This window comes from Tripterygium wilfordii, chromosome 15 (genome assembly GCF_013401445.1).
Source record: "Tripterygium wilfordii isolate XIE 37 chromosome 15, ASM1340144v1, whole genome shotgun sequence".
In the NCBI taxonomy this organism is placed as follows: domain Eukaryota; kingdom Viridiplantae; phylum Streptophyta; class Magnoliopsida; order Celastrales; family Celastraceae; genus Tripterygium; species Tripterygium wilfordii.
Window position 1 is genome coordinate 1,455,506 of NC_052246.1, and position 22,200 is coordinate 1,477,705.

The window sequence follows — 22,200 nt, forward strand, 5'->3', positions numbered from 1 at the left end:
TGTGAAATTTTTGAACACTTAAATTCACTCTAAAAAACTCTATCCCTCTACGATACCTTTAATATGTTAATTACTTTTTTATCATTATTTTCTTCCTCCCACAATAACTACACTTGTCCATGAATCTCAAATACGCAATGGTCAGGTTTACGCCCGAGTGGATCTGACCTTTTTTAAATGAAAAGTTGGAATTTTTGTGTTGATGCAAGGTCTCGAAACCTGAAGGCCTGGGCCTGACACATCGGGTCGTCTCTAACGGGTCAGGCCTATGACCTTGGTCAACGGGTTAGGCCATTCTAGGCCGAGGGTTGGGCCATTTTGGGCCAACGGGCCCTTGCCCGGTATTACACCTCTAAATTATGTAGAGCAAATATTATAAATTATCAATTTATTAAGCATTGCAAGTTTATACATCGTAAATTTGTTAAGCTTTGCTTATTGAAGAATGGTTTATAATTGTAGATACCCGAATCTACAATCGTTGAATAGTCAACGTAATTTCTATGCATGCCTTCTACAGCGGGATCCTGAGAAACAAAGCGAGGTTGAGATCGAAGGACTTGGGCACCGGTGGGGTACCTGTCAAAGAACCTCCGAAGCTCAAGTCAGTAAACTGGAATTGAGTCGGTCAAAGCAAAGATATACGAATCATAAAATGTGAATGCTGATATGGAAATGGTGGATGCAAAAAATGCCAGGTAGCTGTGAATGAACTGAGGGCTTAAGAAAGTGAGAGAGAGCGAGGGGTCCGAGTCTCCAAGAATGCGTCTCTCCCGCTCCCGAGGGGGAGGGGGCCTTTTATAGTGGGGTAGCCAACCGACCAATACTGACATATTGGGTACAGTTCGCATGCAGGTACGGGGAGGTGGTGTCGAGTGTCAGGACACGCGGCCTATTTTGGTTGGTTGAAGTCCGGAGTGTACAGTGGTCAGGCGGCTCGGTGTCAGAAGGTGGCTGCAGGCCGTCTGATACGGCGTGCTAGGCTGTATGATTTGTCGAGGCCAGGTTCGACAGAGATCTCAGACGACCGTTACCTCAGGGGGCGGGGGCACGATAGGAGATAATGGTTTAGGTGCATGATCAACATGGTACGAGGTATATGCGTATGCAAATACATGTGAATATGATGCAAGATGCGTACCTGAGGTGTGAGTGGTTTTTGTCTCTTGACGATTAGTTACGTTAGACGTCTCTGGTTGAGGCGCTCCTTCATGGGACGACGAGGGCGCTCCTTACTGGGCCGCCTAGGGCGCTCCTTAATGGGTCGCCTGGGGAGCTCCTTGATGGGCCGTCAAGGGCGCTAGATGTAGATGAGCTTGCGCGTCTTTCGTCATACACCTATTGAATGGTTCGGTATGAATCTGGCGTTGGTCGTCCCATATGGTGTTGACCGTATTCTAATACGTCGACCATCCTGTATTACGTTGACCGTCCGGTATTGAGTTGACTCATGTGACGATTTTTGGCCACTACAATAATAACTCTAACAAGGTGGTTGATTGATTTATATCAGTACTTACTTGGATTAAAGACACGTATGAAACTATCATAGATGCTGCAATCATATCATTTCCAAAACAATATCAGAAAGCAAACTGCAAGAAAATATTCTATAGCTAATGAAACAAGAATGTCAATCAGTTTGAGGGTGTCTGGCCCCTCACTATATCTTTCACCTATACATGAAAAAGCCATGCAAGTGATGGGCAGAGAGGTGAAATTACTTAAAAAAACCAGAGAGAGTGGGCATGTGGCTCCAAATTAAAATGAATATTGGATGGCAGAAAAGTAAAATAGGAGAAATTATATGGTCCACGCCCACAAGAAGTACCTTATAATTCCAAATTCCAATCAATCTCTGCGAATACATACAGAAAAGAAAGACAACTTCTCAGATAAGGAGGAGGCAGAGAGGGATTGCGGCAAGTGTGAGAGAATACAGAAGAGAAGTGAAACTGATTATTATTTTGAGTAGTCGTCGCTGAAATTTCTCATCTTCTGAGTGATGGGTGAGACCTGCCGGTGCTCCCACACTTCTCACATCACCGAAATCATCATCACCAGCTTTTTCCGCCATAAATGATCAATCTTGAATAATTTATTTAGGAGATCGTATATCTGTGTGATGGAAGTTTGAGAATCGTTATACTTTTCAGCTGGTGTATTGGACTGTAGATGGCGACTGCCGGTGGAAGTGGTGGTGGTGGTGGTGGTTCTGGTACCGATCTGTCTGTTGTGATTACAACCGAAAGGAGTCCCTGTCCTTCTCAGTCTCTCGATGCCTTTTTCGTTTCTGCCTCTTCTCCTTTTCTTGGTATGCACACTTTTTCCTTTCTTTCATATTGATTTTTCTATCTCTATTGGGTTGCTGAATATGTTTACTGTGTTTGTGGACTGTTGAGTATGTCGAGATCATGCCTTAATTGTTATAACAGGGAAAGAGATGATGAAATTCAGGTTTCCTTTTTGATTGATTGACCCTCATCCATCTTATTTTCTTTACCCACTTCATTGCTATGGTTGATGATTTGTTTTCCCAGGTGAACCTGATGCTTTGTCTATTTGTTTCCATTTCTGGGATTTGGTATTTGTGCAAATTCTTGTGCAAATACAGAGGAATATGAAATCAATGAGAAAGATTTTAGCTTTACCCTGAGCAATCAGGGTGGGTAAGAGAAGTTCTCTATTTTTTAGAGCTGTGTGAATTGCTGTTGTTCCCTTGTAGTGATTGAATGATTGGTGCCAATGAGCCCCTACTTATGCTGTAATTCTATTTCAGGCTCAAGATCCATGGTTAGCTTTCAAGATGTTCGAGGGAACAGATCCCCTAAGTCATTCTTTGGCCAGTATGATTTCGGCGATAATGGAGATGAAGAATGGGACGAGTATTTTCATCAGCCGGAAAAGAAGAGGAGGCTTAGTGTAGATCAAGTCCATTTTCTAGAGAAAAGTTTCAACTTGGAGAACAAGCTTGAACCTGAAAGGAAAGTGCAGCTTGCAAAGGACCTTGGCTTGCAGCCCCGTCAGATTGCAATATGGTTTCAAAACCGTCGGGCAAGGTGCAAGTCAAAACAGCTTGAGAAGGATTTTGATGCATTGCAAGATTGCTATAACAGCCTCAAGGCTGAGTATGACAGCCTTCAAGATGTGAAGGATAAGCTAAAAGCTGAGGTATTAGCATTTAGAACTTACTGCTTGTGCTGTGAGAGTTTCACTTTTGTCATCTAAAAATTTATCTTTGCTTTTGTAGGTTGACAACCTCACAGAGAAGCTGCTTCTGAAAGAAAAAGAGATGGGGAGCACGGAATCATGTGAATTGAATGCCTTATCTAAACAGCATCCGCAAAAGCCTATTACTGATTTGGTTTCTGAGGGTGAAGTAGCCAAAATTTCAACTGTGGCCTGTAACCAAGACATTAGTTCAGCCAAAATTGATACATTTGATTCAGACAGCCCAGGTTGCGCTGATGGGGTTCATGCTTCACTCTTAAAGACTGGTGATTCGCCAAATGTCTTTGAACCGGAGCAGTCAGATTTATCTCACGATGAGGAAGATGACTTTGGCAAGAGCTTGTTACCCCAACACATCTTTCCAAAGCTCAAAGGCATTGACTACTCTGATTCCCCAGCAAATCCAAGCAACTTTGGATTCCCTGTTGAAGATCATGCCTTATGGTGCTGGTCGTACTGAGCATCCTGTTTGGTAAAAGCTTTATTTGTCGCTCTTTTTTATTAAACCATATAATAGTGCGGTAATTATGGACTCTGCAACCAAATAACATGAGCTGCATCCCCATTCCTAGCGTGGTGTGGTGGGTGGTAACGGTGGTCTTTGCCTCTTGTAATGTTGTTTTGTTGAGGCTCTTAAGAGTTCAATGTAAACCTTGTTCATTTCGATTGTTAATAAATAATCTCTGTGTCGTGAAAATCTTGATGGGAATGGTTCATTGCACTTGGAAACTTGTACTTGTTTGAAGCAATCATTGAAGTTGTCAATTTGTCACAAACATAGCTTTTTTCCTGGTGTTTCTGTCAATATATGACAACCAAAATCCAGAGTTTGAAGCTGAAACTGGATGGTTGATGGATCTTTTTCTCTCATTATAGTGTTTTTTCTTTTTGTGTATCTGATTAACTTGATGAAATCTCAGCACTTCTTGAGTTTTTGTCCCTACTGAAGATCTGTGATGAAAAGGCAACGTGGGGTGTTAATTAGCAGATGGTGGTGACCCAATGCCAACCCATCTCTCCTCTCTCTTCTCCTCGCAAACCCACCTCCATTTCTACAATCTCTCTTGCTTCCACACATCACCACGATGACCCAATAATCTCACAATCTCTCTTCCCTTCCCTTCAAAGCAGTCAAATTTCGAACCCAGTTTATCTGTCGTAAACTTGACATGTGGGTTCTTTTGCTTCAATAAGAAATGGACACACTGCCATAATGCCATTGATGATGATTAGCAAATCATAATATGAATTAGTGGGGGACCCAACGTTTTCTGACTTTCTCGATGCAGGCATATTTGGTTGGGGCCATTCATGGACAGCCGGGTGTATGGATATATTAGAATTTAGAAGTGCGCCATGTCATCATTCGTTGAGGAGTTGAGTGGTTATCTTATTCCATTTATCACATCAACATCTTGTTGAAAAAAATATACATACAACTTTGGCCACGTCAATTTTTCAAATTTAAAATGCGACAATAAATATGACCAGGTTGGCTATGGATAAATCCTCTCAATGGGGGAATCCATGTTCAACTTTTCACATCAACACCTTGTTACTTATCAAGTATTTGAAAAGAGAATCACATTGGTGATAACCTAATTATATCTCTTTGGAGTTGAACCATATGAACTTGGGAGATCCTAGATTCGATTCCCGCAGCGAGCAATACCCTGGTGGCCACCTACTAGTTTTTGACCCAACTTACCATGTCGTCAAATGAAAAATTTATGTGCGCACAAGCTTGACAGTACGAGAGTGAGATGAAAAAGCAAACTTGTCTGGGGGTGTTGTTCTCATCAATTACTAGAAAAGATACCTCTAGAGTGAGATGATCAAAATATTGCGGGTTTACATAGATCAAAGGCCTACAGTTTCTCATTATATAAAAAAAAAAAAAAAATTCTTCCTTGAGCAATGTCTACACAAACAAAACCATTGGTGTCAATTTGTTTCCAAAATGAAAGACTATAGAGTCCTAAGCTAGTCAAACATCCTCAAAACAAAATATATTATATCAACTGTACACGTAAGCATACATTGTTCGAAGGGGTTTGCTCCTTCCACATTGTTTGATCAATAATAGTTATTTTCCCACAAACCTTGTTTGTGCAATTTTTGGTTGGAAACACACACCAATATGAATTCATAGTAAGTAACTATATCATAACTATTGTCATCTTTTGTATTGAAACTGATGCAAATTGTACATGACATACATAATACAAGGCTCCTCTCATCACATATATGAGATCATCAACAAACAGAATCAAATTCTAGGTGGCCTTTTGCAACAAACAAGGCATGATAAGGAGTGCTGTCCTTTCCTCCACCGGCACCGGCGAAAGAAGAAACTAATGCATCATCTTATCTGTTATGCAGTAGCCAAAAGAATAAGAATGGAAAAAAAGAATCATCTTAATTCTCAAGCTAAACACTATGGAAGATCAATACTGTTGGTGCCAGCCCGCTGCTTTCTTTTCTAGTCCTATGAACCATCGAGAACTATGGTATGAGTGGTAGGAGCAGTTGAGATAATCAAACATCTTCCTGGTCAGGATTTTGGAATGACAGCATGCCCTTGGAATATGTACCGTGAATATGAAATTCGCTTCCAATCAAAATTTAACATTGTCCTTCAAGTAACACACAATTTCTTGCTACAAGGATTGAAGGAGTAAAGTGAGACATATTTAACTCCCAAAACATAGAGGATGCTAAAGAAAACTGCTATAATTTGAATGGGAGTATGCTCTGGAGGAATGAAAACTCGTCATATCAAGCAGGAGAACTTACAATCAAACAAAGGATGATGCAACCAGCGGCCCCGGGGAACAAAGCATACCAAAAGTTCAAGTGATGCAACTTAACTCCATCAATGAACAGGATTGGTAGGCTTGCAGCTACACATTGATGTCATATAAGTAGATTTAAGAATCACATTTTCTCAAGACGAGAAAATAATTCACGACATATAAAGGATTGTGTGAAACTTCCAGCAAGGGGTACACTACCTGGTGGATGTGCGGAACGAGTGTAAATCATGAAAGCTATGGATGCAGCAAGGGCGGTGCTCCTTGCTAGCCAGCCAGGTCCAAGTATAGTGAAGGCAAGAACACCAATAGCAGCACAACCAATTTGAGCCATGAACATGTTGTACTTCTGTAAAATAGAACAAATCTTGGTGAGTCATATTCATGATTATACGTTTTGATTGTGTTGATTGTGTTATTGTTAAATTCAACTAAACAAAAGTAGGGAATCCTAGGGCCACAACAGAGCCAAACTCACCAAATCTTAGTGAAAGACAATAATGTTAATGGCCTAGGATTTTCAGAATTTGATGAAAAGTTTTCGAAATAGTAAGTGAAACAAAATGCAGTTGCTAAGTGAAACAGTGATGATCATGCTCAAGCACAACTTCACAACTAGAAAGACTTTCCAGTGTTTTAAAGCACTGATTTTGTTAACTTGCTGCCTCTGCTGTTAATAATGATTCATTCAATTCCATAAAATCCAATTGCACTAATGATGCTATCATTTATTATAAAATACCACTTTTATAATCCTCATAATCTGCCACTAATGATTCATTCAATTCCACAAAGGCCAATTCCATTGATAATGTGATATTTTATATCTTCTTCCAAAAAAATAAAAAAGGAAAGAAAGAAAGATAACACCTTTTATCATCCACGTAACATAATCTGCCATTAATATTCATATAGTTGCTAAGAATTCAATGCTGAAATTCAAGCTATGCTTCTCTAGTCACTATTCTAAGCTTTCACTTTTGAGATCAGATTATATAAAATAACAAAAAGATTTTAATCATTGGGTGAATCCCTGATTCAACAAACTCTAGATAGCAAATTATATCAAAACATTATCCTGTTTGAGATATTAAAAGCAGCAGTGCAGAGCAATTAGATTTTTAACTAGATGGATGAAAATAATTTGAAATAATAGGTCTAAGCATTAATTGGAGAGAGGCTGGCATTGTTAGATAGAGAGAGTACCCTTGCAGCAGGGGAGGAAGGAGCAGAGAAGAGAACAGCACAAACAGCTCCAAATGGTGCGATCGTCATCGAAACTCCTTTAGGTGCCAGCATTTGGTCCATCTTTCCCAGCGCGGCCATGGCCGCAAAGGCCCCTAAGTTTTTACACAAAAACCCAAAAAAAATTCCTCATCTAGTTCTACAATGACATTGAAAGTAAACATCTTTACTGATTTTCCATTAGGGTACCTGCAGAGGGCCACAAGATGTCACTGAGGGAAGGAGCAGAGGAGCCCTTCTCTGGCTTCCAACTATCCCATACTGGTGCAGCCAAATTGCCGCTGCTGGATACCACAATCCCATGTCGTCTTCTGCTAATATTCCTCCTTTTGGTTCTTGTCTCTGAAATTCCAGTCACTCCGTTGAATGGGAATGAGAAGCGCAGAGATGTTGATGGAGCAGTACATGGTGTTGGTGTTACCAAACAGTAGAGATGCTTATGGTGATGATGAGAATAGCTGGCCCTCACTTGCATTGCCATTTTTGTTAGTTTGGCTACGGTTTCTTCTCTCGGCAGAAAAGGAGTCCTGTGGTGGGCTTTTGGAAAGGTCGAAGGGGCATTCATTGGGCTTGATACTTGATACTTGAGATCCTGATAAGCCACTCCCACACACTGCCCGCCACAGTTTCTTTTATTTGGGTTCAAATAATAATATTATTAAGTACAAAGAACAAATCACTTATTCGGATTAGATTTCAAGACGTACTTAATTGATCATACCCATATTTATTTAAATCCAAAAAAATAAATTGGACAATAATTTAATCTAGGTTAAGATCCAGACAAATAAATCGGACAAGATTTCTGTGTTCAGACCCAGACTCTATTTTAAACCAGACAAAATTTTTGTTTTTGGATTAAGATTTCATACGTATAACTTATGTTCAAACTTGGTTTAATCCAAATAGAACAAATTTGATCATCCGCACCGGATGAAATTTTACCACCCCCACTCACACTATATTGAAGACCCACAACTATCATGAACCAGACGAAATTTTATCACCCCTACCCACACCATATTGAAGACCCACAACTACCATGAACCAATTGAGAGTAGGACCGAGGTTCAATATGAAAAGATAAGAATTACCAGAGTCAAATTCGCATTCACCATCTCAGCCAACTAAGGGTTTATAGTTTTTTGTCCACACGCTTGGCAATAAACTACAAACAGCCGCAATTTGACAGAAAGTCAAGTTTTGTCCCGTCAATCAATACAAGGTGAAATGTACAACGAAGAAGCTTGCGAGTAACAAATCTACATATATGCAGTTGCAGTTCATCAGCTTCCATCAACCTTTCATATTATTTAACCGTTATCAGAATGTGGCTCATAAAAGTCACTTGGACAAGGAGACATGACCTCTTGCTCTAGAAACTGCACCACCTGGTTCATCGTGGGTCGATCATCGGGGTTTGAATCTGTGCACCGTGCTGCTATTTCTAGAATTACTTCAACAGTTTCCAAATCCACATCATTGCACCTCCTATCCACCACAGATTCCAATCGATTCTCTTTCAATAGTGTATTCATCTGCATTAATTTGCAGGGAAACATTATATATTAAGCGTAAAAAACGACAATGTTTGTTTTTCTGTGTGTGCATTGTCCTCATGTGTTTTGAGTTGTAACCAGAGTTTTAAGGAGCATACCCATCCAACAACATTTAAGCCCCTGTCTACGAAAGATGAATCGGTAGGTCTCTTTCCAGTAACGAGCTCTAGCAAGAGAACTCCGAAGCTATATACATCTGACTTCTCTGTAGCTCTCCCACTTTGTAGATATTCTGTGTATTATAACAATTGGTCAGCGAACAAATAAGAATGGTTTGTTATGTGGCATATTATAACATGACAACCACAACCATAACCATAACCATGACCGAAAAAGCTACAAGATCAACAAGAAGAACAATAAGAAAACCAAAATGCACACCTGGTGCTAAATACCCGAAGGTGCCAGCAACCACAGTTGTGACATGGGCATCATCGTCTACCAATAGCTTGGCAAGACCAAAGTCCGAGACACGGGGCTCCAAAGATTCATCAAGGAGAATATTGCTAGATTTTATGTCACGGTGGATTATCTTGGGATAGCAGTCATGGTGTAAGTATGCCAATCCTCTTGCAGAACCAAGGGCTACTCTTAGGCGAGCACTCCAGCTTAACGAGTGTTCTTGGCCTTTTTCTGAAAAGAAAAAAGTATGTCTTATCAAGAGATTCATAAATGCACACAATAAATTTAGCATGTTCCTGCATGATGTTTACAAGCAAAGGCATCACTACAATTATAAGGTTATGGCAGGTACTCGTAAGATGGAAGCAGAGTATCGGTATAGTCATATTTTGGGTATGGAAGTTGTCTATGTTACAATCCATCTTGTTGCAATCTTTGGAAAAGGAAAATTAATAAATGAAGCATGATATTATCAAACTAAAAATATTTTTCTGAACCTTTACGTCTTCGGTTTGGTAAATCCAATCATTAGCTACCCAGTTCTTTCATTGTGAAAGGAAATTATTTTCTCCATATTAAATGGTAGAGCTAGTTATCACAATCAATCAAATGAAATTGATATCGAGGTCATACATATTATCTTCCTGTACCAATGATATCCTCCATGAATATAAAATAGGTTGGAGCCATGAGAATCAACCCAAACGGGTGAGATATAGATCAATGAAACGTACCATGCAAAAGGTCATCTAAACTTCCCATTGATAAGTAATCATATATGAGAAGCCTCGATGAGGGGAGCCTGCAGTAGCCTCTCAAATTGACTAAATTTATGTGCTTGATGCTGCCTAATATCTCTAGCTCTCTCTCAAATACTTGATCGGATCCCTCACGACTCCGGTCAATCCTTTTAACAGCAAAAGTTCCACAATCATTCATGACCATGCGGTACACCGTACCAAATCCTCCTGACCCTACAACATCCTCCTCATCAAGAGATTCCAACTTTTCTATGATCTCATATGAGGGGTACGGCAGATCCCCATGGAAAGTAATAAGCTTCCTGCCTATAGTGAAACAGAAGTTCAGTGGCAAATTAAAGAGTTTAGAAAAGAATATACAACGGTATGATAGATTATATAGCTTACTTTCTTGATCAACTTGTTTCTTAACTTCAGTGTACTTTTTAGCTGCTCTTTCCTTCTTTGATGGCAAGCAAATCCACAGAAATACAAGGAGCAGGATGAGCACAAGACCCAATGTGGACATTGCACCAATCAGTAATCCTTTGATATAACGAGAGGACCTTTTTGTCGGAACTGTATAATTTCATACAATTACTGGGTTTCAAAGCTAAAAATTGGGCAAAAAGAAATGTTAAAATAAAACATGCCTGCTGCTTCATCACTTGCTGCATGTGGAAGCACTGCAGGGAACCCCATCGAGGTTCGACATGGCTTGTTTACTTGGCGACCACAGAGATCGACATTTCCAATAAACCTAAGCATATGCTAGGCATTAGTCATAATAATTTCGAGAAGGATGGAACTTTCAGGAATGCAGTACAGACTGTACAGTTAATCATTCATCAATTCTAAAATACTATGAACTCTTTGGGAATAGGATCCTACTACCAACCAACTAGAAGCTAATCACAATTTTGCACTATTCCTACAGATAACTTTATGTACTTTATAAGTCCACAATTCTTATTCCATCATTTAAAGTTTACTACTGCAAATGTCCGTGCAAATAACTTTCATCTAGTCAATGCTAGTTGATTTCCATGAGAAGCAAGCGTTATTTTTATAGCACCAGCCACTAGGTATGTGAAAAGCCTTAACAACATGGTAGGATATATAACAGGTTGATTTGACATTGCAGATGTAGAACCAACTATTTTCTTTATGCAGCAAAAATATATCATCCTTCCCAGCAATTGTAATCGAAGCAAAGCATAGAGATACGTCAGTAATCTCTAATCTTAGTGGGAATATATTATGCCAATATTGGGAGGTATTTATATTTTATAGTTATCTTACAAAACGATATGTCACCAATATTTAAAATCAACTTGCTCGCGTCAAAGTATTGACCTACAAATACAACGAAAGCACTTACGACTTGTTTCCAAAATTGCTTAGAGCTCCAAAATCTGGGATTTCACCAGAGAAGAAGTTAGTTGACAAATTCCTGCAAAAGATTGTGACATTTTACAAAATCAACTCAGCATTCAAGCTCTTCAACATAACTAAATTAGTATTTTGCAACATTTAAATGTAAATACGTAACAATAGCTCTATTCAAACTTACAGGTTGTGCAAATGAGTCAACCGACCAATGGATGAAGGAATTGCACCCCTTAGTGAGTTGATTGACAAATCCCTTAACATAAATTTTCATGATTGAAATATTTCCATCAGTAATAAGTTGAATTACAGGAAACTCAATCATAAAAACTGACAATTAACTTACATTATAGTGAGATAAGAAAGATTTCCAATATCTGGTGGAATTCCTCCTTGGAGATAATTGGCTCTCAAGTACCTATTGAACAATGAGGTCAATAACAGCAAGAAAAACAGTAATAATCTATCCCTTCCAAGGAAAAAGGAGACAGAGAACAGTTTTAGCTTACAGGGCTCTAAGTTCCGTGCAATTCGAAAGTTCATTAGGAATAATCCCATGTAAGCTGTTCTTGTGAAGTGCTCTGTTTCAACAGAATATACCCACATGTAAGTTCAACTTGTTATCGTTTTCGCAACTACAATACCTAAGGGAGGGAAGGTTACTGAACTCACATTCTATGTAATCTACTGAGTTTACCGATGCTGGGAGATATTATCCCTCCTAACTGCAAGTAGGGTAGGTTTCTATGAAATCCACAAACAAAAATGTTAAAATGAGATTACAGCTCAAAATATGCAAAGTTGAGAAAAATAAACAAATCAAACATCTTATGATCGACATACATTGAACTGACTCTTTGATCCTGGGGATGACAAGAAATACCAGTCCAAGCGCAAGGAGACAAATCTGATGCTTTCCAGTTTAGAAGAATGTTTCTACTATCATTTAAAGAGCTTCTGATTTCCAATAAGGTCAGACCTATGAAAGAAAATGAATCATAGAATACCTAATCAGCATAAAAATCAAAACTTTTACATCTAAATTTCAAGAATCAAAATAACCCACATTTCGTCTGATTTTGCATTTAACAAATAATGTTGAGCATAAACCACAAGATCTCATACTTCATAGCATAGTAGAAGCTGAAAAGGCAAGAAAAAACTAGAAAGAGAGAGAGGAGGAAAAGGGCAATGGGGCTTTTACCATCTTCAGTGAGAGCAAAAGAGGAAAAGCTCAAAAGGGTTGCCTCTAGAATCACAGAGAATAACAAAACCAAGGCACCCATCTTCCTTTCTCCTCCAAAACAAGCTTCTCTGAGAGACTCAGTAGGGTTCTCACCCTTGTGCAAATGCAGTCAACGTAGAAGTTGGTATGCACAGGCAAACAAAGCGATGATAATAGTGGGCAGAATAAGGGTTTGAGGGTGATGATGATGTTAGTGTGTGCACTACACTATCATCAAGTTAATAATTATATGAAGACCTAAATAATAAAATCAGTACTAGTACACAGAACACACACAAGTTCTTAAAATGCTTTTCAAAAATAGTGGCTTTTCGTTCATTCCTTAAATATAATTATCACGAGAAAAATTAAAAGATAATTTTTCATGATTAAAAAATTAAGAAACTTTTATGAACAAAGAAAATATTTTCAAAAGGGTATAGTCGTATAGAAAGCTGTGCTTACTGCGTAGTGCGTAGCCGTTGTCCAATGAAATTCAAACGTTAAACTCTATGTAAACACTCGCAGAGGTAGGCTTTAATATCATACTCGCGACGTCGAATGCAGCACGTCAGCCATTCTGGATATAAAAAAAACCAGCATACGAGAGTGAAAATACTGCATGCAAACTGTTGGTTTTGTTTCTACTTTTATTAAAATTAAATGGTCTGAGTCTGAGACTTGACCCTGCATTGAAACTGAAACAGTGAAACTGTCAGGACTCAGGAGTCAGGACAGACAGTGTCCCTCAAAGACTGTAATCCAGTTTTTTTTTTTCCAAGAAATAAATTGTTGCTATTTTGCAAAAGTTATCGTAAACATAGAATAAAAATTTTGAAAATTCGTTTCCAATAATAATAGTAATACTAAACAAATTGCATGTTATTTTAAAAAAATCTGTAAAAAATAATAGTTCCAATAATTCAAGATAACACAAGAAAACAATAGTTTTGTATAAATTAAGATACTTTTTTATTACTATTTATCGATTCTATCCTTAATTTTTCAAATCACTCTTCAACTCACTCGTGTCTATATTTAGGTTTCATTTAAATATCCGAATCCACCTGAGTGACACATTCATTGATAATTATTATAGTACTAAATACCCCACAAGAACCCACGAAGGATTAGCAATAACAAAAGTTTTTTAGGGTTTAATTACCCATAATTGATAAATGAGATGGGTAATTAACTTCATTATAGTGAAATAAGACTAATTGAGACTTGAGAGGGATAATTCAATCCTCTATGAAACCATGACAAGTACAACAACCAACCAACTAACTAATATAACCGTCAACTGCCACAACAAAATTAGCAGAAGAGCCCAATTGGGAGCATTGTGCGCAACAATGCAGGAGTAGAAAAGAGAATGAAGATAAGGGCTGCACTTCCGTCGTTTTAAGATCACTCAAAATATGATTCTGTATTACACTTTTCTTACACTATCCAGTTCACAAAATGTTCCGGTTATTGCACTAAATACCCCACAAGGTTCTCTTTCATACTGTATATGCTTGTTGAATTGTGTCGATGTCGAGCCGCTTGAACCTCACCATTGATTCTACATGACCCTTTAGTGTATGAAGTTCTCTCAACCTGCAATAACAAGACATCAAAGACTTGAATCAGGAGAAGGTGGAAGCATAAGTGGAAATGTCAGAAGTCCATAGCAACAGAAGCTCAAAGTCAAGATAACAAAACAAGTCACCGTCCCGTTCATCGACCAAAGTTCTATATTTTCCTTTTCCATAGATGGCTTAACTTCTGTTTAAAAATTTTGATTAAAATTTCGACCATTTCAAGCATTTTCCTTGTTAACTGCAGCCAAATTTCTCATTTAAACAGAGATCATATTGTTGCATCTAGCCAAAACAAGGTTGACTTACAAAACAACATATTATGATCAACTCACAAACTAAAACAAGCAGGAATTACACAGTGCTTACCACATCGAAATAAATGATGGGTACAAAATGAGATCTTTTTCTACTCTATAAGTTATTGAAAATACGGTCTGTGATTATCTTCAAGTAGTAGTATCATTTAGCGTGTTATCTTCTCCAGCACACGAAGCAAAAAATGACTGAACAAGCAACGATATGACCCAAAGAGAGAAACAATATGCTCTCAGTAACACTGCCTACCTTGCAATTTCAGCTCTCCTTTTGGCTTCTTCAGCCATCTGATTTAGGTCAGTGAAATGGGTTCGCTCAGTGAACATCTTGGTGTCTGGTGGTTGCAAGCCATGCAATGTTCTCTGTGCATGTGCCCATTGCAGTTCACGTTGTTCCTTACCGAAATCCTTTTGCCTAGTAAATGCAATCTACAAAACAAAGAAATCCAACCACAACACCGTCAACAAGAAAGTCCCATGAAATAAAAACCCCAATCAAACCACTGCTTGACATACATACCCTTTGCTCAATAACCAGATCCCAGGCCTTCCCACTCAAAGCATAGCGTATTAAGAACTTGAGAATATCAAGTGGGATGTAAGAGATGAGGTTGTAAAGCCAGATCACACCAGCCCAGCCCCATCCAATGCCTTCAATTGCAGCAAAACTCCAATTTGCATACACAGCAATCAGGGTAGCAATCTGATAAAAGCGGATGAACATGATTAGTAATTATTTCCCTTTGTATGGTAAGTAATGGAAGTCATTATCTCCAACTAAAGACAACTGAACAAATGGGCACATTGGGCTCACCAGCTGAGCAACCAAAAAAGCTGCTACAAGCAATAATCCAGGGCGCTCCACATAAGACCAACTGCGAGATCGTGTCACAAATATAAGGGCTTGACTGATAATGCTCACTTGAAGGTATATTGCTGAAGCAAGCTTTCGGAAGTCATCATGCGCTGTTTTCTCAAGAGTTGAGACCCCAAATGTCCGCTGCCAATTGTAAAAGGCAAATAAATGAATTCTAACGATTTGGTCATGTCGACAAGCACAACTTGAGAGGGCATCCCCTATGCAAATTGAGTGACAGCCCCCACAAACCAAATAACTAAGTTAATATACAGACAAGAAAGAGCAGCACAATTCACAACTTATCGTTCTTAGAAGTGCAGAACCAAGTCTGCTTCCAGCGATATAAAATTGAACTAGCTCAATTACCAAAAAAAAAAAAGGAAGCAAAGATGAAAGATTCAGGCTGAAGCAGGAGAAAACAAAAGTATCATATGAACACCTATTTTCGAATGGTGTAAAAATCATTACATTAATTTTTTTTCACAGAAAAAATGCTTCACAAGTTAACAAAGAGAAAGCAGGAAAGCAAACATACAGGAAAGAAGTCTGTTTTGTACGCTGCCCAAAAGAATATGACTGTCATCATTGCCAAGTAACTGCCTAGGACAACGCCAGTGGTAAAAATCTCTGCCAGCTTCCAGCTGTCCGGCAAAGGAGATGGTTTCACCCTATCCTTGGATATGGTCATAATGGTGCCTGAAAATCACACAGAAGTAATGAACTGCCAGAAATAGTCCAGCTTAGTTGTAACCAAGATTTTCTTTAAATGGTAAAAAATAAGGAAATATAACCAGCAGGTATAGTGACATCTAATGCAAAATGATAGCAACTTTGCCGACAGAAACTGAAGAAAAGACGGGACTTTCCTTGACATGACAAAATTATAAGCCATCCTGACTATTATTCGTTGCCAGAATTTAGCTTGTTCGTAACTTGCCAGACAAAAGAAGTAGTACAAACACTAGAGAGAGAGTTACAGAATAATTTCAGCAGTGAAGAATAAAAACTAACCATCATTGAGAATGGCAATTATAAGCACCATAAAAGGGGGAAAATCAAACTTCCATATTAGAGCCAGCAGCATGAAACCCAGCTGTAACCATTTTCAATAAGCAAAGCAAGTAAGAAAACAATATAAATAAACAATTTTTGTGCACAAGACTCCCGCAGTGGGCAGGGTCAGGGACATGTAGGATGTATGCCAACCTTACCCCCACATAATATGTGAAGAGGCTGTTTCCAGAAATTGAACATGTGACCTTCTAGGTTACACCCCTACAACTCTAACACTGGGCCACATGTTCATCTGTTAAATATATATATATAAATACTATATCAAGAAAAATATTTTGGAAAGAGAAGAAACATTGCTAAAAAAACCCAAGCTTACCACAATACGGATTGTAATGGAGACTGCATAAATCTGCAGAGGCAAAAGTAAAAGAAAAACTAAGTTGATATTCATAGTTATGAAGCTTATAATTGCATTACAATTCATAATGTACGGCCAACAGAACCAAAGAAACGGCATAGACAATAACACTAGAATGTCAAACTACATGTAAAAGTTCATTGAAAAGAACAACAGTTTATGGAAAGACTTAAAAGCATACAGTGTAATTTTTCATCCTCTGGAAAATTGCCCGGCTGGTTAAGACTGCACTTATGATGACACTAAGGCCAGGTTCAGTAAGCACAATGTCAGAAGCACTGCGAGCTGCGTCAGTTGCATCAGCAACAGCTATACCAATGTCAGCTTTCTTAAGAGCAGGAGCATCATTGACTCCATCGCCAGTCATCCCACAAATATGCTTCCTGGCCTGTAAACGCTTTACTATCTCATATTTGTGCTCTGAACCAAGTAAACATTACTAGTCAATCAATATAGCATAGACAACCACAATCATCCTTTTGGGGACCAATGGTAGCAACAAATTTTTATCGCTTCCATACATCTTAGGCCAACAGATTAACAAAGAACAGTTGACAAGAGGAGTGAGGCGAGAAAAATACCAGGGAAAACCCCAGCAAAGCCATCAGCCTTTTCAATCAGTTCATCAATTGGTAAAGCAACAATAGACTCATCCTTATCCTGTCCTAGTAAAGCAGATGACGGATACATGTTGGTCCCCATTCCCAAACGGCGACCAGTTTCCTTACCTATTGCCAATTGATCACCTGATAGAAGCCAAAAGACTCTCAGAGGGACTAGTACAAAGTCATTATCACCAAATTAAGTAGCATAAAGAATTTGACAAAATGAATTAACCACGGTAAGAGTTACATTTGAGGAATCATGTACAGAACATCAGAGTTTATGATCACAAGACACCCATATGAGAAACACTTTTCTAACTGAATTGTATGATAAAGATAAAGGAATCATGGCTTGACTCCGCAATTGAAACCAGCAATAATCACAAAGAATGTCAGTTGAAGACTTGAAGCAGAGAGAGTACTACTTCTCCTACACATGCATGCTTGTGTGTGAAAGCCCAATTTAATTTCTTGTGTAAAATTTTACTTCATAAACACTGATGATGTGGTGATACATCTATAAATGGCCCTCATGTGAAAAACATTCAGCTTTAATTTTCATTGTTTAAGGAAGACTCTGTAGATCTCAATCACACTCCACTAAAGCTTGATTCCATCAAACAAAACTAGCCTACCTGTAATCATTTTAACGCTCACTCCAAGATTTAAAGCCCTCCTAATTGTCTCTGCACTGTCATGTCGAGGTGGATCAAAGAGAGGCATGAGACCAATGAACTGCCATGGGCCTCCATAACTTTCTTTCCTTCCTTCTGGAACTTCCTGCATAAAAGTGGAAACACAGAATACAGATTAATGATAGACTAAATAAAGAAACTTACACAACTGAAATTCAACCTTCTCAAAATTAATAATACTTCATTAAACAAAAAACAAAAGAGGTGGCAGACCTTAGTAAAAGGGAGAAAAAGAAAAAAATAAGAAAAGAATGGCATTATGGCCAGACAACAGAACCAAGATATATAATAAAGAATGAAAGAGTGCTTGAAAGTCAGACAAGCATTCCAAAATAATAGTATTCTCAGACTCAAAAAAACAATGCCCAGTGTCCTCAACATGCATCTCCTAACAGCTGATTGGGAAGACGAAGATGGACGAAAGTATGTAGAAATAATGAAAATTTGTTTCGGCATCTCTTTAAAAGGGAAACGAAAGGAGAGGCCAAATTTCCCCATCAACGCATAAGTAATTCTCCCCACTTGACAAGAGAATGAGAGAAATTGAAGGAGATATGTAACAACACCCATGATAAAAAATTACAAGCCTCCAACTGCATAAATTAGTGGGCCCTCAAACTTGATAAAATATATCTTCAGTTATCCCCCTTGTCTCACCCAAACACAAGGAAATTAAACTTAGGCTTCTTTGCCTTTCTATTCCCTTGTCACTTCTGCTCCATTTTCCTCACAATAAACTGCAAAATGCCGATTAGCTGCATGACTTGGACAGCAGAACAGTAAGAGTTCAGTTACCTGATATGCTACACCAAGAGACCGTAGACCTCGCTCTGCAAACTTATCAATCACGGCATGAACTCTTCGTTCTATGTCTGACTTATTGTGGGCAAGATTTAGAATCTAGGATCATAACGTAGACAAAATATTAGGATGCAATTCAGAAAATCAAGGGGCAACTAAATATGCAGGGTAAGAGAGTAAGTTACCTGCTCCGGTGCACCTTTGCTGACTCTATGCATTTTACCATCGCTGTCAAGGTAGGTCAACGCTGTTCGCTTATCAGTAGGATTGAAAGGGAGGAAATGTATCTCTTGAATGCCAGCACGTGCCTTTCAGAATCATGAAAGAAAACCAGTGAAATGAAGAAAGAAATCATGCGTAACAACATGAAGAGGATATAGCAATCAAAAAAAGTTCTAAAAGAATATTGATTGTTAATTAACTACCTCCTTTGGATCAGCCAGCATCCCAACAATAGCAGTATCTATTGCATCTTGGTTCTCGACTCTAGAAGCTCGAGCCGCCATCAAAACAACGGTATCTGCATCCACTCCTTTTGCAAAAACCTGAAAGTAAAATTCAGCAGCCATTTTCAATATAAGAGTTCTGAATTCTACTCAGAAGTAGAAATGTCTTATCATATCTGACCTCAACTAGGTTTTTGTCAACAGTAAGTTTGTTCAATGTCAAAGTTCCCGTCTTGTCACTGCAAAGCACATCCATGCCAGCCATCTCTTCTATTGCAGTCATTCTCTTTGTGATAGCCCCCTGCATTCATTGTTAACATACCCATCATCTACTTGGAGACTTCAAACCACATTTAACAGATACATCATGAAGGAACCTAGACCAACCTGCTGAGATAACCGATGTGAACCAATAGCCATCGTCACTGAGAGAACTGTGGGCATAGCAATTGGAATTCCTCCAATAAGGAGCACAAGCAGATTGTCAATTCCAGGACGGTATTCCCGGTCTTGAATAGGGTACATAACTATAATCTCTATTATCATCCCTATGGCAATTGAACAAATGCAGAAGTTCCCTATCGCAGTCAAGACCTACATGACACACAACAAACAAGAGAAATTAGAATCGCCAACCACAAAAATCATCCAGAAGAAAACCACAAAGCTAATTTTTCTTGCCTTTTGGAAGTGACCAACTTGATTAGTTGAATCAACGAGGTGAGCAGCCTTCCCAAAGAAGGTATGCACCCCAGTGGCGATGACAACTGCCTCAATTTCTCCCTGTTTGCAAGTAGAACCAGAGTACACTCCATCTCCAGGGCCCTTTGTCACAGGAAGGGACTCACCAGTAAGTGCAGACTGCCAAAGGAAAAGTGAGCAAATTAAGTGGAAAGCAGCAGATCAACTACTTAGACAGGGAAAAACAGTGTGCAAAACAATGGCGACAGCAGACCCACCTGGTCAATTTTCAATGGATCCCCTTCGAGAAGACGAGCATCAGCAGGTATGATATCTCCAAGTTTGATACTGATAACATCACCAGGAACTAAAATGGCAGCATCTTGCTCATTCCACCTTCCATCTCGAAGAACCTTTGTAATAATAAAACAGAAATTAAACAAAAGCATTGAAATTCAACTTCAAGCGCACCACATCAATATCAAAACAAGTTCAACCACAGATACCCTAATATATCCATTCTTTTGCTTTCAACTAACTAGTTCAGAATTTATCAAAATACTAGCACTTGAACAAAGAAAACTAACGAACAAGATGCTTAAATTCAAAACCTTGGCTTTGGGGGCAAGACGAGCCATTAGAGCAGCAGCGGCATTACCCGCATTATTTTCTTCGATAAAGCTGATGGTTGAGTTGATAAAAAGCAGAACAATAATACCCACAAAATCTTGCCAATCAGGCGGTTTTCCCTATCAAAGAATAAAGAATAAATTCTAATTAGTCAAGACAAAAACAACTTCATGAGAAAAACTAGAAATGAGAACCCGACAGTGGTTACTCACTCCTCCATTAGCAAGAGCAATCGCCATGATAGCAGCAGCCTCCATAACCCATGACAGAGGATTCCACATAAATCCCAAAAACTTCAAGAACTTACTCTCCTAGAGAAAGGAAAAACAAACATTCCGAAGGAAAATCTTTGAGCAAACAAAACGACCAAAATCATATAATTGACAAATAAGAATGGGATAAAAGAAAAATCGCAACCTTTTTCTCTTCAAGCTTATTGTGGCCGAAAATGACCAGTCTCTCCTCAGCAGCATCAGTGGTGAGGCCTTCTCTGGAACATCTAAGATTCTCAAACACTTCCTCAATTGGGATGTTTTCCTGCATTCAAGGAAGCTCAACGGGTATAACAACTGAAACTACAAGCACAAATACACAGATAAAACTGAAATCTATGCAAATTTGTTCAGATCTGTTACCAAATCCACTGTCTCCTTCAACACTGCCTCCAAAACTTCACCCTTCTCCCCCATATCTCTGTCTTCCTCTCTCTCACTTTTCTTCTCTATCCAACTTACTCCTTTTAAAACCAATGAGATATCAGATAACTCTACAAAACGACAGCGAAACCAACCATGATAGCAGCAACAACGTCAAATAAAAACAGAAATCAAGCAACACCCAGATGAAAAGAAGTAGTCTTGAGCATGAATTACTATTCAGAAACAAAAATGGAGACAAATCATGAACAGAAAAACCTGCAAGAGAGAACAACGAAGAAGAAGAAAACCGCTAAAGACTGGTGGCCTACTCCTACTCTGCCAGACTGCCAGTAACAGTCCACAAACTTTTCCTTTATGTTCTTAACTTTAAGCGTCAAAATATCGTCCGGGAAAACTTTTAATATGTCCAAAAAGGGTCAAACTCGTCCAACACAAATCTTGAAGTAACTGCGCCGGTGGACTTGAAAAGGACCAATTTTTTTGCCGCCACCATCAAGAGTTTTCTCAGGAATTAATGTACTCTATTGTACCCCTTCATGACATTATTGGGTGAGAGAAATACTGTTTTATGGATGAAGACGCACATGAGAGACCAAAGCCATAAATACAGAGCACATGCCTCTCAAACCCCCTCGTCAGAGACGTGGATAATTCACCTATCAAATCGTTTTTTAGGTAGAAACACAATCCACACTGATACTTGGTATCCCCTCTGATCCGATACAATCAGTCTTTTTATAATGCAAGGTGTGGATATTTTGTGATTTTTTTTTCAACCGAGGAAAGATCTTGTCACCCTAGCTTGAAAAAACAGGATCTTTAAAGTGTAAAAAATGTGAAACACATTACACAAAATGTAAGGCGTGCTTCGTGCAATTTAATCTAGAA

General features: G+C 38.7%; 4 protein-coding genes across 7 annotated transcripts; 1 reads left to right on the plus strand and 3 right to left on the minus strand.

Annotated features, from left to right (window-relative positions):
• The first annotated feature begins 1,768 nt into the window (after positions 1–1,768).
• Positions 1,769–4,007, plus strand: LOC119979944 (homeobox-leucine zipper protein ATHB-13-like). Of its 3 annotated transcripts, none has more exons than XM_038822564.1 (4): positions 1,769–2,314; positions 2,541–2,665; positions 2,780–3,171; positions 3,251–4,007. In XM_038822564.1, the coding sequence occupies exons 3-4, from the start codon at positions 2,791–2,793 to the stop codon at positions 3,689–3,691; spliced, it is 822 nt and encodes a 273-aa protein (XP_038678492.1). In that variant the 5' UTR covers positions 1,769–2,314; positions 2,541–2,665; positions 2,780–2,790; the 3' UTR covers positions 3,692–4,007. The 3 variants fall into 3 exon arrangements, with proteins under 3 accessions (XP_038678492.1, XP_038678491.1, XP_038678490.1); XM_038822563.1 differs by having other exon boundaries at positions 1,770–2,314; positions 2,541–2,669; XM_038822562.1 differs by lacking the exon at positions 2,541–2,665 and having other exon boundaries at positions 1,796–2,314.
• Positions 4,008–5,390: 1,383 nt separating this feature from the next.
• LOC120016188 lies at positions 5,391–7,789 on the minus strand. Its single transcript, XM_038868839.1, has 5 exons — positions 7,479–7,789; positions 7,251–7,384; positions 6,246–6,393; positions 6,028–6,134; positions 5,391–5,891 (listed from the first exon to the last, which is right to left on the minus strand). Exons 1-5 carry the CDS (start codon positions 7,768–7,770, stop codon positions 5,850–5,852), a joined length of 723 nt encoding a protein of 240 aa, XP_038724767.1. The 5' UTR covers positions 7,771–7,789; the 3' UTR covers positions 5,391–5,849.
• A 578-nt stretch (positions 7,790–8,367) lies between these two features.
• Positions 8,368–12,869, minus strand: LOC120016799 (LRR receptor-like serine/threonine-protein kinase FEI 2). 2 transcript variants are annotated; one of them, XM_038869720.1, is made up of 13 exons: positions 12,584–12,865; positions 12,223–12,358; positions 12,052–12,123; positions 11,889–11,960; positions 11,726–11,797; positions 11,564–11,635; positions 11,372–11,443; positions 10,644–10,750; positions 10,399–10,569; positions 9,985–10,317; positions 9,230–9,481; positions 8,947–9,080; positions 8,368–8,827 (listed from the first exon to the last, which is right to left on the minus strand). In XM_038869720.1, the coding sequence occupies exons 1-13, from the start codon at positions 12,663–12,665 to the stop codon at positions 8,603–8,605; spliced, it is 1,800 nt and encodes a 599-aa protein (XP_038725648.1). In that variant the 5' UTR covers positions 12,666–12,865; the 3' UTR covers positions 8,368–8,602. The 2 variants fall into 2 exon arrangements, with proteins under 2 accessions (XP_038725648.1, XP_038725647.1); XM_038869719.1 differs by having other exon boundaries at positions 9,985–10,569; positions 12,584–12,869.
• A 1,111-nt stretch (positions 12,870–13,980) lies between these two features.
• On the minus strand, positions 13,981–22,000 carry LOC120016798 (ATPase 11, plasma membrane-type). The gene is made up of 22 exons (XM_038869718.1): positions 21,568–22,000; positions 21,289–21,419; positions 21,071–21,190; positions 20,866–20,964; positions 20,635–20,772; positions 20,302–20,436; positions 20,024–20,203; positions 19,730–19,936; positions 19,524–19,643; positions 19,322–19,441; positions 19,082–19,204; positions 18,891–18,995; positions 18,036–18,180; positions 17,377–17,541; positions 16,977–17,215; positions 16,754–16,786; positions 16,375–16,456; positions 15,899–16,059; positions 15,319–15,504; positions 15,025–15,207; positions 14,755–14,933; positions 13,981–14,206 (listed from the first exon to the last, which is right to left on the minus strand). The coding sequence occupies exons 2-22, from the start codon at positions 21,340–21,342 to the stop codon at positions 14,110–14,112; spliced, it is 2,871 nt and encodes a 956-aa protein (XP_038725646.1). The 5' UTR covers positions 21,343–21,419; positions 21,568–22,000; the 3' UTR covers positions 13,981–14,109.
• Between the last annotated feature and the right edge of the window lie 200 nt (positions 22,001–22,200).

Coding starts and splice junctions, on each gene's coding strand:
- LOC119979944 (XM_038822562.1), top strand. CDS start 2,176: ATGGCGACTGCCGGTGGAAGTGGTGGTGGTGGTGGTGGTTCTGGTACC. Junction 2,315..2,779: donor TGCCTCTTCTCCTTTTCTTG/GTATGCACACTT, acceptor ATTCTATTTCAG/GCTCAAGATCCATGGTTAGC. Junction 3,172..3,250: donor AGGATAAGCTAAAAGCTGAG/GTATTAGCATTT, acceptor TTGCTTTTGTAG/GTTGACAACCTCACAGAGAA.
- LOC120016188 (XM_038868839.1), bottom strand. CDS start 7,770: ATGGCAATGCAAGTGAGGGCCAGCTATTCTCATCATCACCATAAGCAT. Junction 6,394..7,250: donor CTTCCTCCCCTGCTGCAAGG/GTACTCTCTCTA, acceptor TCTATTTTACAG/AAGTACAACATGTTCATGGC. Junction 5,892..6,027: donor GCATCATCCTTTGTTTGATT/GTAAGTTCTCCT, acceptor CAATCCTTGTAG/CAAGAAATTGTGTGTTACTT.
- LOC120016799 (XM_038869719.1), bottom strand. CDS start 12,665: ATGGGTGCCTTGGTTTTGTTATTCTCTGTGATTCTAGAGGCAACCCTT. Junction 12,124..12,222: donor GATCAAAGAGTCAGTTCAAT/GTATGTCGATCA, acceptor TGGATTTCATAG/AAACCTACCCTACTTGCAGT. Junction 11,961..12,051: donor CTCAGTAGATTACATAGAAT/GTGAGTTCAGTA, acceptor CTGTTGAAACAG/AGCACTTCACAAGAACAGCT.
- LOC120016798 (XM_038869718.1), bottom strand. CDS start 21,342: ATGGGGGAGAAGGGTGAAGTTTTGGAGGCAGTGTTGAAGGAGACAGTG. Junction 19,205..19,321: donor TGCTGGCTGATCCAAAGGAG/GTAGTTAATTAA, acceptor TGATTCTGAAAG/GCACGTGCTGGCATTCAAGA. Junction 17,216..17,376: donor CTTTGCTGGGGTTTTCCCTG/GTATTTTTCTCG, acceptor TACTTGGTTCAG/AGCACAAATATGAGATAGTA.